At 50.9% G+C, this 23526-nt stretch overlaps 2 protein-coding genes across 7 annotated transcripts in view; both read left to right on the plus strand.

Annotated features, from left to right (window-relative positions):
- Positions 1-10461, plus strand: part of SMARCC1 (SWI/SNF related, matrix associated, actin dependent regulator of chromatin subfamily c member 1) — a 171892-nt gene extending 161431 nt beyond the window's left edge. For 3 of the 4 annotated variants that reach the window (XM_027038580.2, XM_027038581.2, XM_053219514.1), the window contains exons 27-28: positions 5884-6060; positions 8294-10461. In XM_027038580.2, the coding sequence (XP_026894381.1) occupies positions 5884-6060; positions 8294-8391 (275 nt within the window). In that variant the 3' untranslated portion in view covers positions 8392-10461. Of the gene's footprint in view, positions 1-5883; positions 6061-7740; positions 8024-8293 lie in introns of those variants that run through there. The other variant, XM_027038582.2, reaches the window with a different exon arrangement.
- A 6058-nt stretch (positions 10462-16519) lies between these two features.
- CSPG5 (chondroitin sulfate proteoglycan 5) overlaps positions 16520-23526 on the plus strand; it is a 53459-nt gene continuing 46452 nt past the window's right edge. For all 3 annotated transcript variants that reach the window (XM_027038585.2, XM_027038586.2, XM_027038584.2), the window contains exons 1-4: positions 16520-16667; positions 17270-18383; positions 21367-21555; positions 23362-23437. In XM_027038585.2, the coding sequence (XP_026894386.1) occupies positions 16571-16667; positions 17270-18383; positions 21367-21555; positions 23362-23437 (1476 nt within the window). In that variant the 5' untranslated portion in view covers positions 16520-16570. The remainder of the gene's footprint in view (positions 16668-17269; positions 18384-21366; positions 21556-23361; positions 23438-23526) is intronic.

Consider the following 23526-nt stretch of genomic DNA (forward strand, 5'->3'; position numbering starts at 1 on the left):
TTAAAAACTTACTGCAGGGGGCACCTGGGTGGCTCAGTCAGTTAAGCAGCTGACTTTGGCTCAGGTCATGATCTCCCAGTCCGTGAGTTCGAGCCCCGCATTGGGCTCTGTGCTGACAGCTCAGAGCCTGGAGCCTGTTTCAGATTCTGTGTTTCCCTCTCTCTGACCCTCCCCTGTTCATGCTCTGTCTCTCTTTGTCTCAAAAATAAATAAAGTTTAAAAAAAAAAAACTTACTGCAGGAAGCAGAGCGGTCTTATAATAGCAAAGAAGAAAACGTGGTGGCTGGAACTAAAGTATACACCTTAATTGTTTTGTGTATTTTTGGTTTTGTTCTTTTAAGTAGGCTTCACACCCAGCACAGAGCCCAACACTGGGCTTGAACTCACGACTCTGAGATCAAGACCTAAACTGAGATCAAGAGTAGGACACTCAACCTGCTGAGCCGCCCAGGCACACCTGATTTTTATTTTCTAATGCTGACTGTTCTGTTAAGTCCTTTCACATGAACTGTTTCATTTGAGCAAAGAATAGTATGATAGAGAATTTGATTTAGAGTCAGAAGACTTGGATCTGATACCTCTTACAAATTCTGTTTCCGGTCTATAAAATGAAAATATTTGCTCTCATAACATGTTGGAAAAGCCAGTGACATAATAAGGCACTATAACAAGCCATTTCCTTGATGATACAGAAAGTCATACGGTGAGAGGGGGCAGATATCTAGCTTCACTCTATATAATCTGCAGACCGAGGCTCTGGGCATCCTCAGTGACTTGCCCAAGAACACTCGTCTCAGTTGGGGTGAAGTGGAAGTGAGATCACACTGTTTAGTTTTCCAGTCTGGTTAGTTCCATCTGTACTTTCCTTGTTGAGGATGGTACTGGGTGGCTACTGACAGGGATGCCCACTGGTGATCCAGGAGGTGGGGCAATCTTGTCCTTCATGTCAAAGCCTAAAGCTCTGGCCTGCTGAAAATAAGAAGCAGTTGGGACTGCACAGTCGTGTATCCTGCCATTTCTGTGATCACATACCTGCTTGCTCGCTCTTCTTCCTCCCTCACCAGGACTTGTTCTGCCCTTTTTTTGTAAAGGCATGCTTCACTATTGCCTTCAGTTTCCTGGAGAGAGATCTGAGAAGGGCAGGCAAAATGTTCTTCCCGCTTGCTTGAGGCCTCTTGTCCAGGTTGAATTTGGAAGCAGGAGGCAGCTTGTACCCACTGATAGACACGGGCTGTATTGGCTGGTCTAGCACTTGGCTTCCATTGACCACAACTCCATGAAAAGTGTTTCATCTCGAGGTTAGAATTGAGAGGTTGGAGGGGTGCCTGGGTGGCTCAGTTAGTTCAGGTCAGTTAGCTCAGTTAGCTCAGGTCATGATCCCGGGGTCGTGGGATCAAGCCCCACATGGAGCTCTTCTGCACATGGAACCTGTTTGAGATATTCTTTCTCTCTCTCTCTCTGTCTCTCTCTCTCTCCCCCTCTCTCCCTCCCCCTCTCCCTCCCGCTCCCTCTCCCTCTCCCTCTCCCCCTCTCTCTCCCTCCTCCTCCTCCTCCTCCTCCTCCTCCTCCTCCTCCTCCTCCTCCTCCTCCATCCCTCCCCCCTCCCTCTCTGCCCCTCTCCCCAACTCATGCTGTCTCTCTAAAAATTTTAAAAATTAAAAAAAATAATAAAAGTCCAAGGCTTAAAAGCGGGCCTCCTGCCTTCAACAACAAAAGTCTGCTGTCTCCCTGTCGCACCACCAGAATACCTTTAACAATGACTTGTAGAGACTTAGACTCCAGAGCAGATGGTGACTTTTAGTAGTGGCCTAGTTCGGGTACGTGGCAGTAGAGGTGCTGGAAGAGCATCTCCTAAAAGTCACAGCCTCTTGAACAGTGGCAGAGGACTGGCCCTGACTCAGAAGTCTGGGGCACTGCCCGTGGGAACCTTCAAGAGTTCGGTACCTTCCCTGCACCCCACCTCATCACACTCCACTCACTGGGTGGCCAGTCCCATGTCTCTCTTTCCCAGAGCAGGAGTCCTTGCCTGTCCTGTCCACTTCATCCCCACTGCACTCTGCCCGCTGAATTCTTCCCTGTATGCTTGCCCTCAGCCTTGCTCTCTCACCCAACCCCAGGTTGCCTGTGGGGTGCTGTCCCCCACCCACCCCTAAGCTCCTACTCTTATCTACACTTCCTGCCCTCACACAGCCCTTGGTTCTCTGCAGAAGCTTTTTTTCTCTGCTTTAGGCTCCAACTCCTCTGTATCCCTTCTGAAAGCTCTCCACACAGGCCATGAGCCCCACATTCCTCCCTCTTCCAAAACCTTTCACCAGGGGCCACTTGGGTGGCTCAGTTGGGTAAGTGTCTGATGTTAGCTCAGGTCATGATCTCACAGTTTGTAAGTTCGAGCCCTGCACGGGGCTCTCTGCTGTCAGCACAGAGCCCTCTTCAGATTTTCGGTCGCTTTCTCTCTCTGCCTCTCCCCGACTCATGCGTGAGCGTGTGTGTGTGTCTGTCTATCTATCTGTCTGTCTGTCTCTGTCTCTCTCTCTCTCTCTCAGAAATAAATAAGTCCCCATTCTCTGTGCAGGGCTCATCCAGCCCCTTTGCTGAGTCCTATCAGACAGACTGTGGGTAGCATGGCCCTAACCTGAGTATGTTTTTCTTAACCTTTTTGAGCCTGCTGCTCCTCAGCGAAGTGCAGGTGATGGGTAATAAAGTGATGCAGGTACCTCAGGGAACAGCAAGTAGAAAGATGCTACAACCAAGTGGCAGCTCTCAGGAGTAATAGGAGTGACACTCATGTTATTTTCTGATTGCTTAACTCAGGCTGGGCCTTGTGCTTAGGAAAATCTGCTGTTGTCCTATCTCTAATCCCCTCCTTCAGTTTATTGCACATCATCTAAAATCCCAGGTCATCCACAAGATTGTCTAAGTTGACTGGAAGGTTCCAGGTGTTTTGGCTTGCTCCTTCTGTTGTTTTCCTCTTCCAGCACCCTGCTACCCCTGTATATCTATGGGATGTATGATGTATGACATATTCTTCCTTTCATCCCCATTTCATTCCCTAAGTTGATAGGCTCCTCATCACTATCTGTATGTGTCCTCGCACTGTGGTATGGGCACCCAACAGCATTTGGCTCTGATGGTCAGTTGGTATAAGAGTGGGTGGCAGTGTCAGACCAGAAGTAGGTCCAGTAGCTGCTCTTGCCTCCTCTGAACCGATTTGACCAAGCTGTCCTCCAGTGGATGGACCTTGGAGACTCCTCTGCTGGGCTCTCAAATGATTGCTTTATAGAGCTCAGAAAGGTGGGCCTCAGGGCCCAAAGCTTGCTGTCCCGTTTATTCTGAGGCACGATGTTGGTATACTTTGCTTTACAAAAATTGTCCCCCAGAGACAGTAGACCACTCTTCCCTGACCCTTGAACCTCCGGAGTTCTCTTCACTGCTACCCCTGTAGTGAGGGCCTCCTTTGTCTGGGTCCTACCTAGGTCGGAGAACAGACACTGGAAATAGATGGTGTGAGGCTTGAAGCTTTGTACGTCTTTCTTAAGACAGGGCTTTTTCTAAACAGTGACAGAGGACATCCCTTAAGTTGTCTCCAGTACTGCTCTGTATGTTTTATTTTTTTATTATTTTTTGTAATGTTTATTTATTTTTGATAGAGCACAAGTGGGGGAGGGCAGAGAGAGAGGGAGACACAGAATCTGAAGCAGGTTCCAGGCTCTCAGCTGTCAGCACAGAGCCTGATGCAGAGCTCAAACTCACAAACTGTGAAACCATGACCTGAGCTGAAGTCAGACGCTCAACCGACTGAGCCACCCAGGCACCCCGCTCTGTCTGTTTTAATTGACCATTAGCTATCAGATAGTCCCATCTCCCAAATTTTCCAAGATTGGACCTCAAGCATTCTTACTTCTAGCTGTCTCAGAACTATGTCTAGAAACCTGTATTTAATTTTTTCTTTCTTTCTTTCTTTTTCTTTCCTTCTTTCTTTCTTTCTTTCTTTCTTTCTTTCTTTCTTTCTTTCTTTCTTTCTTTCTTTCTTTCTCTCTTTCTCTCTCTCTCTCTCTCTCTCTCTCTCTTTCTCTTTCCATTTAGAGAAAGAGCACGTGAGTGGGGGAGGAGGGCAGAGGGAGAGGAGGGAATCCCAAGCAGGCTCCATGCTCAGTGCAGAGCCTAACTAATGTAGGGCTTGATCCCACAACACTGGGATCGTGACCTGAGCCAAAATTGAGTCAGACACTCAACTGACTGCGTCACCCAGGTGCCTCCTTTGTTAAATTTGTTTAAATTTTTATTTGTTTTTAAAATAATCTCTATGCCCAACATGGGGCTCAAGCCCACAACCCAAAGATCAAGAGTCGCACGCTTCACTAACTGAGGCAGTCAGGTGCCCCGAAACCTGTATTTAGTTTCATACAGCTGACCTTACAGAGATACTGAAATCCCTAGATTTATAAAAACAAAACCATAGATTCTCTTTCCTTATTCTGTAGAGACTATAATTTACCTACATGCATGTAGAGTTCATATGCACATGCAAAAGAGTGCTTCAACCTTGGTTTGTCCCCATTAAACTAGTCTCCTTTGCTTGTGGCCCTTTACAACCAAGCCTGGTAGCCAAACTTCTGAGTTTAAGAGAAAATACTCATATCTAAAGCAGGATTGGCAAACTAAAATCTACAGACCAAACCTGGCCCATCTCCTGTTTTTGTACAGACCACAGGCTAAGAATGGTTTTTACAGTTTAAATGGCACGGGCGGGGGACTCAAAAGAAAAATATTTATATCATATGAAGATTACATGAAATAACACATTTCAGAGTCCATAAATATTTGAGACTCAGTCTCACCTATTATCTACAACACCCGTATGCCATCTGTAACTGCCTTCATGCTACCTACAGTGGCAAAGTTGAAAAGCACCTGGGTAGCTCAGTCGGTTAAGTGTCCAACTCTTGATTTCGGCTCAGGTTATGATCTCACGGTTCATGAGTTTAAGCCCTGCATCGAACTCCCCACTGACCATGCAGAGCCTGCTTGGGATTCTCTCTCCGCCCCTCCCCTCTCCTTCAAAACTTAACTAATTAGTTAATAAGAAAAGCTGTGAACAAGACCATATGATCTGCAAGGTCCAGATATTTACTATCTGGCTCTACAGAAAATGTTTTCTGAAAGTCCTGAAGGCTCAGTGTGAAACTGCAGACAAGGAGGTATTTTACTGTTCTTGTGTATAGTGTCTCCGTTTGTCAATTTCAAACCGGTAGAAAGAGATGAAGGTATTATCCATTTTTCTTGCTAATCCCCCACAACCACCACCACTGTGGTTCTCTGGGGCCAGTGCTTCATGGTGGGGTTTTGAAGGAGAGACTTTTTTGTGGACAGGACTTGGAGATTCTGGTCAGAATCGCTTTATAATGTTGATTTCAGTTGTGACCAGTACCTTTTCAGATATTTCCTCCCACAAAGCCCATGTGTAAAGCTCATTCTTAACTGAGCTGCTATCCTCAGACTGTGCACTGATGTGCTGTTAAAGTCCTCTCCATCCCCCGTGGTCTGTCCTTGGCATTTTGTGTCCTCAGGAAGATGTATGACCACTGTCCACCCAAAGTAACCAAAATGACAGCTTTTTTTTAGGGTGTTTTTCTTGTAATGATTCTTCAGCTGCCTGCCTATACCAGTGTTTAGGGTTAGTCATTCACTCCATAGATGCCCCATTATCCTTCCTCCTCTTCCAAAAAATGAAAATCTGGGCATAGAGATTATTACAGATTATTGTTCTTTTGGTATTTCAAATCCTTTGGAGGGTTAGGTATTTGTATTTAGCATTCTTGGGCATTGAATTGATCCCTTTCTTCCTAGTACACTTACCTTAATACTTTAAATCTCTTTCCACAGGTCAGATACCAGGCCCAGGTTCCATGATCCCTGGGCAGCCCATGCCAGGCCGCATGATTCCCACCGTTGCAGCCAACATCCACCCGCCTGGGAGTGGCCCAGCCCCTCCCGGTATGCCTCCAATGCCAGGAAACATCTTAGGACCCCGGGTACCCCTCACGGCACCTAACGGCATGTGTAAGTAGCGTGGTGGGGGGAAGCATCACGCTAGGGTCTCTCTGGGAGGGCTGGAGACAAGGGACAAAGGCTTTGTTCTCTAGATTATCTATAGTGTGGCAGGTCCGTGGACAGTGCAGCCTGTGACAGGGATTCCAGAAGATCGATCTGTGGTACATGCTCTTCACCGCCCCTGACGAGCAGGTGCACAGGTGACAAGTGCAAATGCTTGCAGCATTTGGCTGCATGTGCCATAACCTTTGTGGCCTGCACTCTCGACACTGAGGTCTGTGGGGAGGCCAAAAGGTCATTCCTCGCCTGCTCCTATTTAAGCCGGTCTAGCTTGAATCTTATTAGACATACTGAGCTGCTAGTTGTTTTCCTACAGGAGCCTCTATGGACACAGGTTTCAAAATTGGAGGGTCAAAGAAAGAAAAAAACAGTTTAGGGCAGAAATAACAAGTTTCTCATATGTACTCCGGGATGGCGGTAGTAGCAACTTAGACTAAGGAAGGAGTATTGAGGGGCTATGTTGAGAAGGAACAGGAGGTCCCAGCAGACTCCATGGAGAAGACACAGTGTGTGTCTGGCAGGTGTATGAAGCCAGTTCCTTGCTCTCCCCCAGTCCTGGCCTCCAGAAGACTGCTTCAGAAGCTCTGACCTGTCCTTTACTCCTGTAGATCTTCTCAGAATGGTCCCAAAATGCAGTCAGTAGTGGCCAGATAACCCAGCCACGTCTTTAGTCCTGGTTCATTTAGATGTTCACATATGTGCCAAGGAGTCAACTCCTATTGACAGTACCGAGAGCAAGGTCTCAAGAATTCCTAGTCTCCAGGAGCTGTAGTTGGGAAAACAAGAAACGAACAAGTGAATAGTGGTATACAGGATTTACCACAAAATGCCTGGAGTGCGCTGCAGCGCTCACGGAGGCTTCACAGGGCCAGGAGGCAGGCTGCACAAAAGCTCATCTCCTTTCTCTCTGGGCCCCTAGGGACTAAGATAGTGTGGGAGCATGGAAGAAAGCCGTGTAGCTGGGTATAGGATCATGACAATAGAAAAAATGATCTCCTTTGAGTCCCAGTCAGAGGTTGTAGTATAGGGATACTTCTTTTCCTTGGCAAGAGAACCTTCACGTCGTTAACTTACAGATGGTAGGCAAATGTGTCAGCCTGCCAGGAGACTTGCCCATTTTGCCATCCCAGTTGCAAGAGCTGATATCACTGGTCTTTACCACTGTCCAGGATTTCATCCTGAAGGGCCGTCAGGGGAGCACCTTGAGAATATGGAGGGTTTCAGGTCCCCACTACCTGCCACAAGTGAGTGTTTCAGGGATTCTGAGCCACGGACTTGGCTGTTGGGTACCAGGCAGGCCTCCTCGGCCAGGGTGCTTCCTCCTTTCAGGCCTTAGTTCCCCCCCCCCGAAAAGAGGACTCAAGAGATTTGACCAGTGGGCTCTCTCTCAGAGCTTTGAAGAGCTTTGGCAGTTTGGTGGCAATCTCTTGGGGGGAAGGTTGGATGAACTGACCGGTGAGCAAGGCTGTGCTTGAATTATTTATTTGTTTCATATGTTTTTATTTCTGACAAAATCAAGAGGTTTTAAAAGCCCTGGATTAAATAATCTCTAGGGTTCCTTTGTACGCTAAGCAGCTAAAGTTGAAATAGGAAAGAGCCCCAGACACTGATACTAATTGTTCCCTTCAGGACCTGACCTAGTTTTGGCCAAAAATCCAAGGACTGCAGTTCAGGAGCTGTGGGGCATCCCAGGACTGTCCACCTTGTGAGCAGCCGCCTCGAGTGAAGCTCTCTGGCCCTGGTGGAGACACTTAAATCAACAAGAAGTTATTGATAATCTATTTTGTGCCCACCTAGGCCAGGCACTGTGAGAGAAAGAAGACACAGAACTTGCCCAGGAAGGAGCTTATCATTTAACTGAAGAAATAACAATTAGAACCATCAAAATGCAATAAACTCAAAATACACTTAAGTTCTGACAAGGTCTGGAGTGATTCTTGGAAGGGGTGGGCCTCGCCTTGGAGGAGGTTGGGACAGATTCAGACACCCCAGCACCTGAGCAGGGACCTGGAGGGCCAGTGAACCTGAACTGCGCAGACTGCAGTGGCAGCAGTGCCACAAAGTCTGTGTTAATTGCCTGCTGCGAGGAAAATTACTTCCCGTGGCATTTCTCTCTGAACGGGCTCTTCCCCAAGCCCTTGCGTTTCCAGCAATGACGAGTCCCTCTTGGCTGTGTTTGCAGATGCCCCTCCGCCGCAGCAGCCGCCACCGCCTCCGCCGCCCACGGATGGAGTCCCTCCGCCTCCTGCTCCAGGCCCACCAGCCTCGGCCGCCCCCTAGCCTGGAAGATGCAGGCCGCGTCCACGCCCGGCGCCACCGGCTGGAGTGCGGATGACAAGACTTGTGTTCCTCAGCTTCCTTGGGTTTCTTTTAGGATTTTTCTCCTCACAGCCCCAAGCACGCATCCCATATTTCCCCATTCCTCTTGCCAGCCCTCTCCATGCTCTGACACCTCTTGTGTTAGTTCGTCAGCCAGTACACAAGGAGAGGCTTATGGTGACAGTGTGCCCTGGTCATCCTGACAGTAGCCCGCATCCCCACAGCCTGGTGTGGGGTATGCGTACAGTTTCTCCACAGGTCCTGTCAGCATTAGATTTTGATGTCTGTCATTTTGGCTCCCCCACAGTTTTTTGCTTTGTCTTATGTGGATAATGCTTTATAATCACTATCTTTTTTTTTCCTTTTGTCATCGTTGCTTTAAACGAGAGCATCCTAAGTTAATAGGAACCAAAAAAATGGTGATGGGCAGAGGGAATAGCCAAAAGGAACATACCTAAAGGCATTATAAGTGACCTTATTTCTGCTAACCTGAGCTGAGATTGGTGCTGATGGTGAAGTTTCATGAGACTTTTGCCCCACACAGACGCACCAAAATTCGAAGAGATGGGGAAGGGACCCCACTGATTTTATTCCCAGCGAGGACCATGAGAGACCTCCACCCTGAGTAGCGGAACACGCCCCTTCAGTCCCTGGTAGGGTAGCGCACAAGCGTTAGAGCAGACCCACTCCATCCCTGGCCCACCGGTTTGGCTTTCTATGCACATGGTTTGTTGGTTTGGGGGAGGGATTTGGGGAGGCATTCCTTAGTTCCCTAGACTAGCCAGGAAAGCTGTAGGAGTCTAGGGCAATGACTATCGAATGAGTCTAGTCCACTATTCACTGCTTTGTATACTCATTCTTTTTTTCCCTCTTTCAAAAAACCTTTAAAAAGGAAAAAAAAGAAAAAAGTAAGTAGATAGTGCTAAACATTCTAGCTCATGGAACTTGGTTAGGATGGCTGGGGGTTCAAGTCCCCAAACTACCTCTTGCAGTCCAGGGTGAGTGGGGTTTAGTGAAGCGGTACTTTAGGTTTGGGATGGGATTGGAGAAGTGGGGCAGGATCAGTGGCCTCCCATACCTTCTCCCTTCCCTTTCTGAGATCTCACATTCCATCTGTCAGGGTTGTCAAGGAGATGCTGGGGGTACCAAGGAACCCAGTTGGCAATCAGAGCATCATGCTTTTGAGGGCTGGGGTACTCGGAGTGGGAGATTGGAATGCCATTCCAGAGGAAGAGCCACAAAAATGCCTTAACTTGAGCCCATTTCAACCCCTGCTGATGAATGACTTGAGAGTTCTTGGTTTTCTCTTGTCCTTCCTGCCTTCTATCCTTCTGTGGGTGGGGGAAGGGTGTGTTTGGTGGAGCTTGATTTCCAAAGCACCTGGCCTCTTCATGTCACACTCTCAAGTGGCAGTTTCATTATTTAGAATGCAAAGTGGAACACCTTTTGGGTATCTTTTTCTATATATTCTGTAAAGCTTTACATATGAGAGGATGTAGGGAGGTATTTGTAAAACACCTCAACTTTTTCTCTTAGTATCAGAAAGCAAAAAAATAAATAAAACCACAATTAAAATTTGCCTTTCAAACCCTCAGGTGTTGCCTCTAACCAGGTAGCCCCGGTTACCATCAGAGTACTGGAACCAAGGAGACCTTGTTCCTTTTGTGTGTGTGTTCTAGACTCTTGGAGTGGAAATGAGCTCGTTCCTGCTGGAGTTTGATTCCAATGCATTTGCCTCCAGAAAGATCCCAGTGCCTTTTGACAGTGGCCAGGGTTTTTTTTCCCTATTTCCTGCCAGTCTTTCCCAAAGGAAACTCATTCCAAATACTTACCTTTTCCACTGGGTTCTTAGAAGGAAAATGGAATTCTGGTTCATACTGTGGTCCCTTGTAACCTCAGGTCTTTAATGTGATCGCTTTCAAATTTAAAAGATCCAGGTGGAAATATTTTTACTATGCTGGTAACAATTCTACAGAATACCTGAATTCTTAACACTTATGTTTCAATATAAGTGGTGACTTTTTCTTTTCATGTCTTTGATCTGGTTTCGTTCCTGTAATACAGCCACCCAATTTTGTGGGGGGGGGGGGGGTGGGAATAATACGTGGGGTTTTTTTTGTACAAACGTGTTTCTCAGTGTGGTGTTATTTTGGAGAAGGGAGTTTTGGAAGATTGGAGGAAATTGATCAAGAAGGCCTAATCTCCCTTTTTCAGTGAATAAATAGAACGTTTCTGGATTCTAGTCCCATTCTCTGCATTCACACATCAGTCTCTTCATGTGTCCTATGAAGAACCTAAATATTCAGCCCCACCCAGTCCTGGTCAGCAATTAAAGTTCAGTGATTCGGGGCCTCCTGACTGACCATTTCATGACACTTAAGGAGTACACAGTTAAATGTGCCTTGCCCACTGTTTGTTTCCATGGTAAAAATGAAGAAAGGAGAATGGCCAACATCCTGACCCTGCCAAGAGAAGAATGAGTAGTTTTGCTTTGGCAAGCTAGAGAATGTCAGGATGCAGTGTAGACAGCCTCAAGTTGGAGGCAGGCCTTAAGGGCAGTTAATTCTGTGAACCTTGATACACTTTTAAGGACAGCCTTTGAGCACCCACAGATGCAAACCCTGTGCAGAAGACAGAAGCCATTGCCTTCAAGATGCTTATGAACCCAGTGAGGCAAAAAAAGTGGAATCTGGGTCTGCAGAGAGGTGAACGTTCGGCTTCTCCCAGAAGTGTGCTGGGCCAGTTGTGCTTTGCTTTCGGACCTGTTCCAACTCTTCCCTCCAGTAAGGGGTGTTCAGACCAGCGGGGTCCCCCAGAGTTCCATTGCTACCCTAGGGTGATGAAGGAGGTTAATCCTTGATCCAAGTTAAAGACTGGTGTATAAACTTGAGTGTGAGTTCTATTTAAAGCGTAACAGGACGTGTACAATCAATCAATCTCTCACAGTCTCCTCAGATCCTTACTGTGGTGTGGTTCCCCCAAATGTGATTAAGGACAGCAGTTTTCCAACCTCAGTATGGATCAGGGTCACCGATAGGATTTTTCGCATGCAAGCAGCTGAGCCCCGCCCTCAGAACTGATTCCGTAAGTCTGGAGTGAGTTCTGAAATTTTGTGTTTTTAACATATTCCCAGGGGATCCTGATGCACCTGGTCAAAGGACCACCCTTTGAGAACCACTACTTAGGAAGGCTGTATGGTAGAGCAAGATCTCTACGGTTCCTGACAGTCCATCCTATGAGCTCCATTAGCCCAGTTAACATTTGCAGGCATTATGTGCCAGGCATTGGACCTTGCATGCCATGAAATAATAGCTATGAATAAAGTAGGCAAGGCCACTGCACTCCAGGCTGCTTATGCTCTTATGAGGTGGAGGAATACCAGACCCAAAGTAGCTAGTAAGAAATAGGATTTTTTAGAGAGTGCCAAGTGTTCCTGAAGAAAAAGAAATGGTGTAATTGAGCTTTCTGGGGGGTAAGGTAAATAGTCTGTGAATTGTATGTGCTTTTACAATTTCTGTCCTGTCCTGTCCTGCTGGATGTGGTAACCCGAGGAAGGTTCATCTTTCCAGGAAGACCTCATCCTAATAGAGCACCCTTTTGTCTGGATATGCAGTGCCAGCCCTGAGATGTCTTTATGGAAACCCCGCTGCTTTCTGTTCAACCGTTCCTGGAACATGATGGCACTTCAGTTGCTCCTGTTGACGGAGGACTTCTTGGGGACAAGGTCAAAGTACTTTGATCCCCTGTTAATGGGTTATGTCCATCCAAGAAAGTCACCTTGCAGAATGGGATGGAAGCCCAGGAGCCCTGATGTTGGGTCTCCTTGTGAATGGCCCCCCTGGACTTCATTTCCCTGTGGCTTGTTTTTAGGCCTGCCACCTCTCCTATTAGGAAGCACCTTTGACCCTGAACTTGAAACCAGAGCTGAGACAGTAGTGACTAAAGGGGGAGAGTCCTGTGAATCAGCTTAATCAGAGGTTCCAAAAACAGCTGGAGCTAGCTCTCCCCGCGGATCCCCCAGCCCTCTCCCAACTCATGAGACCCCAAGGAGGGAGAGCCTTTTCTGATCCCCTCTTACTGTTCCTCACCTGCCTTGAAGAACTAGAGCCATCTTTATTCTCTTGTGTCCCCAGAGGCCTCTCGAGGCCCTTCCACTACAGACCTTTAGGGTATAGCCTTTGCAGACTTCAGCAAAATAGCCATGCCTTAATACAGCACTGTGACCACCACCTTCGGACAACTGAGGAAAGAAAATACCCCCACTCTCTTCTGTGGCAACCTCCCACCTAAGGTGCTCTCACTACCACCAGATGGTTCCTGAGGGAGTTAGGAAGCAGCAGTGACATTGGATGGTAATAACCCCGTTGCACAAGCTGATTTCCATGGCTGATTTGGCCCCGCCACTTACGGATTTCCCACGGCCATCCAGATTGACTGGCATTCCTTTTTCCGGTCTGCTTATTGTACAGTAGCTGTGGGGTTCCTGAGAAGCACTTGGAGAGGTCGCCAGCTGGGAGAGGCCTAGTTGCTCCATATCTGATGCTGTGTTGGCTTGTGCTGTGTGGCTTTCTCCCAAATGACTTGGCTTTAGGGTAATGAAATTCAGGGGCTTTTGCAGCAGTCTTGCAGCAAACCCACTGCCTGCCTGGACAAGATGCCCACCTCTAAATTGTCACATGCTTTTCTAGGATCAATACTTGTACAATTGAGAAGAACCCAGTTCCTGCGTGAGGAGGTGGTTGTCAGCGCAAATAACTCAAGTCCCTGGCCCTTGGTTCTTCCCTTCTTCCTGGTAATAGTGCAAGAAGGTCCACTACCAGCAGCCCATCCTCCAAAGTGGTCAGAGCTGACTGCCCTGCAGCCCAGAACTCCCCTGGCAGGGGAGAGGCCATGCTAGATGGCCCTTTCTGACTCTGACTTAGGACATGAGTCTGGATTATTGTCACACTCTACCCTGTTAAGAAATCATAGCATTAATGTTTCAATGCCCAGGTGTGGGTGTTGGGGTTGGGAAGAGAGGCAGGGCTTCCATTCTGCCAAGTGAGCCCTGACCTCTGCATCCTGATCACTCTTATGAAATGAAGCAAGAATGAAAAGGTTTGAAATCAAGATCTTAGCATAAGTCCTGGCCTTGCCAATCTGTGTCAGTGTGCAAATGTGCAAAATGGTAAGGTATTTGTAGCATGATGGTGAAGAACGAGACAAATCAGAGTACAGTACTAGGAAAACTAAAATGACAGTAGTTACTACTGAGGAACCATGCTGCATCCTGTCCCGATGAAAGTATGTCCCAGCCATGGCAACCAGAGCAGCTCCTGCCCTGGACAGCCCCCTAGTTAAGCTAGAGGCTTTCTGTGCACATGGAGGCAGGCTGTAGCCATGGCAATGGGCCTTATGCCTGCTTTGGTACTGGAGGCAGGTTGCCAAACCCAATAGGAACCTCCGAGGCATATGGAATCTTCATAAAGCATCCCTGATGCCCAAATGCAAAAAACTTGAATGGACATGGGCACAAGCTCTAGATAGAGCTAATTTTCCTTTTCTTTCACTCCTATGTCTTAAACCACTGTGCCCAGAAAAAGTATTGCATTCACTGGACACTATGTTTACCACTTTCAACATATGTGAGTTGAGTTACTGACTCTCCCAAGGTCACACAGATCTGATGCCGAATCCTGCTGTGTCACACCCCATTGCACGATGAGCTTGCATCCATCTCAGAGGTGTCACCAAACCAGGTGTGCTGTGCTGAGTTCTGAAACTGCTGGTGAGGTCTGCTAGGGAGGATCAGAATGAAAGTGAGTGGCAACCATTGATTTAAAATCCCAAAATGAAGAAGGCTAAAATTTGTCTCCCAGGAAGGGAAGAAGGTCGTTGGGGAAGGAGACTTTCCATATTTCATTTTATACCATATGCTCGTTATAATTCAAAAATTGAACTTAAGGGGTGTCTGGCTGGCTCAGTTGGTGGAGCATGCAACTCTTGATCTTGGGGTTGTGAGTTCAGACCCAGGCTGGGCGTGGAGCCTACTGAAAAAAATTTTTAATTGAAAATAAAAATATATTTAAATATTTAATAAAATATTTTAAAACGAAAAACAAGTAGCTCGAGTCTTAACAAAGAAGTGGAAGAATGGCCCCGTTCAGACCTTATGAAAAACACGCGAGTAGTTGTCATACCCCAGACCTCAAAGGGACCCATCCTTGAGGCATCCTTCCCACACAGACTGGCCTCAAGAAGGAGGAGATAGACGTGTCCACCAATATCCTCCACTCTGACAAACCACCACTCAAGAGTCCAGGAGACACAGAGAAGCAGAGGAACGCCTAAAAACATGTACATAGGCCAAAAAAGAAGATACAGGGATAAGCTACAGACGAAGCAAGATGGGGTTGGAGGCTGTATTAGTGCCTCTGTGGCCAACCAACAAGTACAAAGCCCAGCCTGACCCTCTGCTCAGAGAAGGTGGTTGTTCCAAACTGGTATTTACTGTCCCCAGAGGCAGCAAGAAGCCATGTGGAAAGAGCCTCAGGAAGTCAGCCCCTTTGCGGAAAGCTCCAGACCTATGGTTCTGGGGTGGGAGTACCTGGTTGCCATTCATTTGTTGATGCTTCTACACCTCAGGGAGCCTCCCTGTGCCCGACCCTGTGCAAAGTGCCTTGCAATCCAGTGGGGAATTATCGTAGACAATTCAGTGACAGGTTCGCAGAGGCAAAAGGTGACAGGAACTGAGCTTGCTGGGGTAAGGAGTTTGCCAGGCAGACCTGGAAGGAAGGGAACACCAGGCCTGCTTAACAGACCGCTGCAGTAGTTGTTTCAGTGAGAGAAACACACTTTGAACCAAGGAAATCCCATCCAGAGCCACATGCTAGGACATTAAGGGATAGATTCTCCAATTTAGCCATCTATGTGGCTGCCTAGTTACAGAGATGGGAGTGTCTCAAATACCAGGGGTGTCACGTCTAAAGTTGACCCTGAATGTCATCATTCGGGTCATTAACACATCAGGAGGTAGACAATTGCTTTGGGCAATAAACTAGGTAACTAGGCCACAACTCTCCAGCCAAGCAGGGCTCTGGGGATGAGGGGTCCCTGGCCGAACTGAGCTTTGGACGGCCCGCAGACTACTCTAACGCTGGGCCTGGTGCCCGCGCGTCCATAGGCTGTGATCTAGGCCATTTGGGTCTGTCCAGGAGCTTTAACTTTGGTGACCTGGAGCACATGGGCGGTGATGTATCCTGGGAGGAAGGGACCAGGATTAAAGGCCGCTGTCCAGGCTGCCCCGAAGAGGCAAGAAGGAAGGTGGGGTAGTCGCAGTCTGAGGAAGGTCTTGCCCCTGCCCCTGGGATGCGTGGCGGCGGGCCTGGCTGTGCAAGGTATGGGCTTTGGCTATGGACAGATTAGGTCTGATCCGATTAGAGCCCGGGCCGTCGGCTTCGCCCCCTTGCCTGGCGCTGCCAGCGCCCGCCCCGCCCTCGTGGACACCCGCAGACCTCCCCGAGACCCTTCCCCTCCCCGATCACGGCATTGGCGCAGAAATCTGAGAGGCTCCGTGCACCCCGGGCTCGGCTCATTTCCACAGCTCCAGCTCGGGCTTCCGCCCCCTGCGGCCCTTCCGAGCCCCGCCCCAAGCTTGCGGGTGTCTGGGCCCCCGCCTCCGTGCTCGCCGCGTGGCGGGTGGGTTCCTCGCAGGTGGGGGGCCCGTGCCAGCTCTCCACGGGGAGGGCGGGCCCCGCCCCACAGGTCTCCCTCCCGTGCACCTGTCCGCTAACGCCACGCACGGCGCTGTGCTCCGCACCCGCGCTACTCCACGTCCGTTTGTCTCGGCGTCCGGAGCCGGGGGTCTGTCTGTCCCCGGCAGGCGGATCGAGCGGGGCCGGCGTCAGAGCTACGTGCGGCGGGGCGGGCGCGGCGGGCGGGGTGGGGGCGGCGCTGAGCGCGGCAGCGGCGGCGCGGGGAGGCGGGGAGGCGCGGCGCTCCGGGGACAGCGGCGGACGGCGGCGGCGGCGGCGGCATGCGGCTTCTCGCGCTGCCCATCGTGGGCTGAGACGGCCGCAGCGCGGGCGGGAGGCGCGGCGGCCGGTGAGCCGAGGGCGCAGCCAGCCGGGCAGACCGCGGACAGCGGTCGGGGCGCCGCGCCATGGGCCGAGCCGGGGGCGGGGGCCCGGGCCGGGGGCCGCCGCCTCTGCTGCTGCTTCTGGGGGCCGCGCTGGTCCTCGCCGCCCGGGCCGCGCCGGGTAGGTACCGACTGCGACCAGGACCCCCGCGGCCCTCGCGCCCCACCCTGGGCCGGGGTCCCGCTGGCCTCGGGTACAGGCGGAGTTAGCGAGATGTGGCAAGGGGGCGGGGCAGCTCCTTGCCCGCGACCGGGGCGGGGGAAGGGGCGCGCGAAGAGGTGGGATACTTGGGGGAGGCCGAGAGGTTGGGGGCGGCCCCGGCCCGGGTGTTCGGACAGAGGTGCCGGTTGGGGGTGGGGCCTGGGTGGGAGGGGCCTGAGGGTGAGACTTCGGGGCGGGACCTTGAGGTGATGGGGCCATGAGGATGAGAGTTGGGGCGGGGCCTGGCGTGGGGCGGGACCCTGAGGGTGCGACTTTGGGGCGGGGTCTGGAGGTGAGGTGGAGCCCTGAGGGTAAAACCTCCGCCTTGGGCGGGAGGTGGGAGCCGCCGCGGTTACACTGCGGGCTTGTCGGGGGCGGGGTATGATGGCCGAGGGGCGGGGCCTGAGCGAGAAACGGGCCCGGGCGGGGTGGGGGCGGGCCCTTGGGAAACCTTGAATTGGTCTCTTCGGGTGGGCGGGGGGCGGGGCCCTGACGCCGCGCCCCCTACCTCCCGTCCACAGCCCGTGAGGCTGGCAGCGCCGTCGAGGCCCACGAGCAGGTGAAGAGCATCCTGGAGAGGGAGCCGACTGCCAACGAAACGAGGGAGAAGGCCGGCCCACCAGCAGCTGAGGAAGACGAGACCTCGTGGGCCGCACCTGGCGGTGAGCAGGCCATGATGGGGCCTAGTGTCGGGCCAGAGGAGGTGCTGGAGGCGTCGGCAGCGGTGACCGGCGCACCCTGGCTGGAGGCTGACAGCCCTGGCCTGGGTGGAGTGACCGCAGAGGCCGGCAGCGGCGACACCCAGGCCCTTCCAGCCACGCTCCCGGCTCCCAAGGAGGCCCTGGGACAGTCATCGATGGCCCCCTCCATCCCCAAGGCTACAGAGGCCAGCAGACCACCCTCCCCCACACTTGGCGACATGCTGAGCCCCGGCCCAGAACACCCCAAGGAGAGTCCCTTGGAGGTTTGGTTGAACCTGGGAGGCAGCACACATGACCCTCATGGGCCAGAGCCCACATTCCCCTTTCAGGGCACAATGGAGCCCCAGCCAGCGTCAGATATAATTGACATCGACTACTTCGAAGGATTGGATGGTGAGGGCCGTGGTGCCGACCTGGAGAGCTTCCCAGGGTCGCCAGGAACCTCAGAGCACCACCCTGATACTGGGGGAGAGACCCCTTCCTGGAGCCTGCTTGACTTATACGATGACTTCACCCCCTTTGATGAATCTGACTTCTACCCTACCACATCCTTCTATGATGACCTTGATGAAGAGGAGGAGGAAGAGGAGGATGACAAGGATGCAGCGGGAGGTGGAGACTTGGAAGATGAAAGTGACCTTCTGGTGCCTACCGAGAAGCCTGGTCTGGGGCCCGGGACTGGCCAGCCTACCAGTCGGTGGCATGCTGTCCCCCCACAGCATACTCTGGGGATGGTCCCTGGCAGCAGCATCGCCCTCAGGCCCCGCCCTGGAGAGCCAGGCAGGGACCTGACCCCAAGCGAGAATGGCACTGAGTGCCGCAGCGGCTTTGTGCGACATAACGGCTCCTGCCGATCAGTGTGCGACCTCTTTCCAAGTTACTGTCACAATGGCGGCCAGTGCTACCTGGTGGAGAACATAGGGGCCTTCTGCAGGTAAGGGTGTGGCAGGCAGGTGCACAGGGGCTTGTAAAAGAACTCCTGAAGAGTGTATGTGAGGCAGACTCAGCAAAGAGGGGGATGTGGTAGGCACAACTTCCAAGAGGTTGTGTGTTCCCAGGCCAAGAGGATCAAGAGACGTTCACTCAGATATCTTCTATGGGGAACTACTTCTTAAATGTACTTCCTGTGATCTCATCACAAGGAGAGATTCCTCAGAAATAAGATTTTGTATTTCCTCCAAGCGTGTTTTCTTTACCAAACCACTAAGCTTTACAAAGGCAAAGGGAGGGGACTTCTCTAAGGGTTTTGGAAAGAGGTCTTTACTGGCTTCAGGTGTTTCGTTGGAGAGTTCCGGCTATGCTAGCAGAAAAAGTAGGCCTATAAGCCTACTCTGGAAGAAAGATGGCTGCGGAGCACTCCCCCTGAGCCATGTGGGCGGCTAGAGGAAGACCCTATCTCCCTGCAGGGCATGTGTAGGGAGGTGGGCATGTAAAGTCAGAGTGAGGACCTTCTCATTGGGAGCAGACCCCAAAAGCAGCCATTCAAAAAGGTCAAGTCAAACAAAGTATCTTTCCTGGCATATCAGATGTGGTAGGGTCTCTTAATTTGGGGTAGTGGATTTTTCCCTTCTACCTTGATTTTTGTCTTCCTTGGGATACCCAGTGCAGAATGTTTTGAAGACCCAGAGAGGTTAGTGTCTCTAAGGACATAGACTGTAGCCACCATCCCATGCCACCTCAGGAATACCTCATACACCTGCCGTCATGGCGTGAGAGCTCACTGGCTTTTTGTGGAAGAATCACAAGTCAGGGGTGATGTGGATAGTTTCCTTGTCTCCATCCTCTACAGGCCCTAGAAGTAGAGTAGAACCCCCAGATTCTTCTGGTACCTGTTTCCATTGGTCCTAGGAGGAGAATTTCTGTAATCTGGGGGTCTCTTTAAATGTCATTCCTGATGTTTCTCTTTCTTGGTTTTTTTTTTTTTTTTTTGGAGGTGTGTAAAGAATTCAAATTCTGTAGGTCTTGATGTTCTGATAGAAGAATAACATGTAGAAGGTGTGAATGTTGTGCCTTTGGCATTAAAGCTTGACTTCTAGTTCCTTCTTTCATATAAATGATCGTGAGATGATTAGGGTCAGTCATATAGGATGTGCCCACACGGTTCTGATTGGAGTAGTCCAGTCATTGCTAAAAGGAACCATGATCAAGAAATTATGGCAACAAGACCTTGCCTGTTGGTTAAGGGCTACCAGAAATATGTGGAAACCCTGTGATTTTGCTCCTCAAGTTTTCGTTAGGGGAACTACAGTGATGATTTTAGCCTGGGAGCAGTGAAATCATTATCTTCCATCCTATCAGAGGCCCGCATTTTCACCTTCAAAGTAGTCTTTTCCTATCACAGTATGAAATGTAGGGTCCTTGCTGCTTCTGGAGAGCTAGAAAAGGTCCCAGAACCTCCTGGAGCTCTTGGAACGCCCCAGTGAGAAATTAAGCTTGTCCTTAGTAAGCTGTGTGGGTGTGCTGACCAGGGACCCTCCAGTGGGTCCTGCCTCAGAAGGGCTTTTCCATAAGTCTCCCCTCGCCCACCTTCCCCACCCCCTCAGCCCCCCCCCCTTGCTCATCTTCCATCCCGGGGTCACTCTCCGGCCTCCCCCCTCCTCCCCCAGAGCCTCCTCCTCCCACCGTGTACAACCAGGCTCGGCTGTGGCCCGGAAACTGTTTTGCATTCCACTCACAGGAGACTGCCAAGCCCTCAGTTGCAGACTGCAGCATGCCTTTGTCTCCGCCGCCCTGGCCCACTGCAGGGAAATGATCGGAGCTACAGCAGAACTTCTCCAGAGCAGCAAGTTAGCAGGATCTTCTTTCCCCGCCCTCCCCAGACACATAGCCTCCCTGGACTGCAGAGGGTCAGTTGGAAAAGAAAGAATTTCCTGTTAAGTCACATCTCCCCACCCTATTCCGGAGGTGGAGGAGCCCAGTTCTCCAATGCTTAATTTCCCCATTCCTGGACCCCTTTTCTCTTGTCTGTCATTCACCCTGAGGTTCATGTCCTCCCTCATTTGCCTGCTTCTGTATCCTTCCATATCTTTCCTCTTTGAAGCAGCCTGGTTCCCATGGAAACAGCAATGTCATTGGAAGAGTTGGAGCCTGGGAATGTCCCCAAGGGCAAGAGAAAGTCACTCAACAAAAGGACTAAAACCCACCCAGAGGGTTGATTCTCACTGTGCTTTCCTGACATTTCTCATGGTAATAGGACACGAAGCTTTAGGGGCAGAATTTTGGGGGCTGCGATAGGAGGGGAATGTACATCCATCTTTGTGTTCGTCCTTGTCTGTCACTTCCTTACATTTTGGTGTCTGGATAGCCTGGTAAACTAGATGGGACTGCAGAACAGCAAGATAGGTTCTCACGTGCAGAGTGGATTGACTGCTTTTGGAGCCAGAGGTCCTATTATCTTGTCTTTCACCCAGAGCCAAGGGCAGGGGGAGCTGAGAGAATCCTGTGATTGTCATTGAGGCTGCGAGGGGGAAAGCCAGGGTTCCCACCCTCCGCAGTCACTTCATACTCATGGGAATGACCAGTTCACTCAGTTTCTCAGTGCCCTGGTTGCCTTGTTTATATCATGGACCTTAGCGCTGCTCTGCCCACTTCATGGGACGTCTGTTTAAGATTTACTTAAATTCAACTTAGTTAACATACAGTGCAGTACTGGTTTTAGGAGTAGAAGCCAGTGATTCATGTCTAACATACAACACCCAGTGCTCATCCCAACAAGTGCCCTCCTCAGTGCCCGTCACCTCATGGGGTGGTTGTACAGAGTCTCAGCTATGAGGCCTGCACAGATCGGGGACATCACACTTCCTCAACACAGTCCCAGGAATGGGCTGTTGAGGTGAGTATGGGGCTCAGGGACCAGGACCTCGCTGTGGCCACGGCTGCCTGCCTGTCATCTCAGTCTCTCTCTGTCGCCGCCACAGGTGCAACACACAGGACTACATCTGGCACAAGGGGATGCGCTGCGAGTCCATCATCACCGACTTCCAGGTGATGTGCGTGGCCGTCGGCTCGGCCGCCCTTGTACTGCTCCTGCTCTTCATGATGACAGTGTTCTTCGCCAAGAAGCTATATCTGCTCAAGACAGAGAATACCAAGCTGCGTAGGACCAAGTGAGTCTGTGTGGGCCCGCCCCACCTGACCCTACGTCCTGCTCCAGGGACATCATCACGAGGGGCCCGGGCACCTGCTCTACATCCCTAGTTGTGTTTTTCACACCAAACACTCATCCAAGTGTATCCATTCCTATGCGGGATGTGCTGGCATTGCCGTAGAGCCCAAGACCCCGTGGCCCCTCTGCCACTGTCTGGCACTATTCCTGACACCCCCCCACCCCGGGGATAGATGGTGCTTAAAGAAAAGGCCACCAGTGCACCTGGCTGTGGTCCCCCGTGTAGGTCACTATGCTCAGCCCACCACTGGCTGACTGCACCTGTTTCCCAGGGCTTTGTCCGTCATGGCCGGTGTGAGGATTCCACTCACACATCTACAGGAAGGAACCCCAGCTCCCTCAGACCTGCTGTCACTCGGTACGGGCTCTTCCTCCACGAACACGGAATAGAAGGGGCTTGGCAGTGCATTGCTGTTGAAAACTTGTCAACCCTTGGTCCGAACAAAAGTGCAAGGAATTTAGGGAAATCCACCTTACCTCTCCTAAGTAGAATATTGGGCGTGGGAGGGGCTAGGCTTAACTTCTGCTGTGGATTTTAAGGGCCAGATGGGAATAGAGTCTCGTGTCAGCTTCTCTCTCAGCAGAGGAGTGGCTGCTGTGTGCTTGTGACAGTCAGCACGCATTTGCCTTTACATCCGTGTCTTCAACACTTGGACGTGACCTTATATGCTGAGAGAATCACTCTTAGCACTGAGCCAAAGAATGTCCTAAAGTGTCACTGGAGTCAGAAAAGGAGGAGGTGGCAGTTCAGCCACCTGGGGGCCCGTGAGAAAATTTATGCAGAACTGTCCCCAACCTCCCTTTTACCCTGTTGCCCCCTTATCCCCTCCCCCCTGACCTGAGACCCCCTCCAGAGAATGTGACTGAAGGACTTTCCCTGGGTCCTGGGAAAAGGACAAACACCATCTGTTGTTGCTCCTTTGCTGGGTAAACTCATGCAACGTGCACTCGTTGGCCTTTCAGCTCACCATCCTGGGGCAGAAGGGATCTCTCCATTGTGCCTGTGCACTGAGGCGGGGCCGTATCTGTGTGTGTGATCACAAGCCAGGACCCTTGTTTCCCCATGCCTGCACCCAGGATGGCTGCAGCAGAGGGGAGCAGAGAGAGAGGGTGCGACCACCTATCAGGATAGCTGCTGAGGAGGGTGGGGGAGAGAAGGGGCAACTGCCAGGGGGGCAGCAGCCAGAGACAGGGCCCGTTCTCGGCCTTCCTCCCCTAGCAGGCTACACATTTTGTACAGAGCATGGCCCCTGTGCCCCTTCAGCTCAAACGCTGTCACCCTCATTTCCCAGGGCCGGTTACCACTCTGATAACACCACACGTAGCACGACAGATACTGCTGTGCTGTACTGACTCTAAGATACACATCGCCCCCGCCCCCGTATTCACATGTCTGAAATGGTCGCTTGTATCTTATAACCACTGTTGGCCAGATGCAGTCATGATGTAGTTGTAAGTGCCTGGCGTTCGCGATCCTGGCCAGAGCTGTTCATATCACCATCAGTTCTTTATCTAATGTCACAATGAGCTACTTCCAGTATATAATAAACGCTCTAGGTGATAAGAAAGTATTAGATCACAGTTTAAATGGTAGAAGTTTTTTTCTCAGCGGCCCAGCAAGTAATGGCACATCTTATTACGGCCCGTGGCATTTGAGGAAATATAGTATTTGACCCAGGAAGCTCTCGTCAGGTTTGGCCGTGATCACTTCACTCACATTTTCCCTGCTCTCTTCTGTCCTAACCAGCAAATTCCGGACCCCGTCGGAGCTCCACAACGATAACTTCTCCCTCTCCACCATTGCCGAAGGCTCTCACCCAAACGTAAGGAAGCTTGGAGACACTCCCTGTACCTCCTTCCCCCCTGCCCTCACCTTGGCTCTCTGTGGTAACTTGTCTGTCAGGTAACTCTC

The sequence above is a fragment of the Acinonyx jubatus genome, chromosome A2, assembly GCF_027475565.1.
Source record: "Acinonyx jubatus isolate Ajub_Pintada_27869175 chromosome A2, VMU_Ajub_asm_v1.0, whole genome shotgun sequence".
Taxonomy (NCBI): domain Eukaryota; kingdom Metazoa; phylum Chordata; class Mammalia; order Carnivora; family Felidae; genus Acinonyx; species Acinonyx jubatus.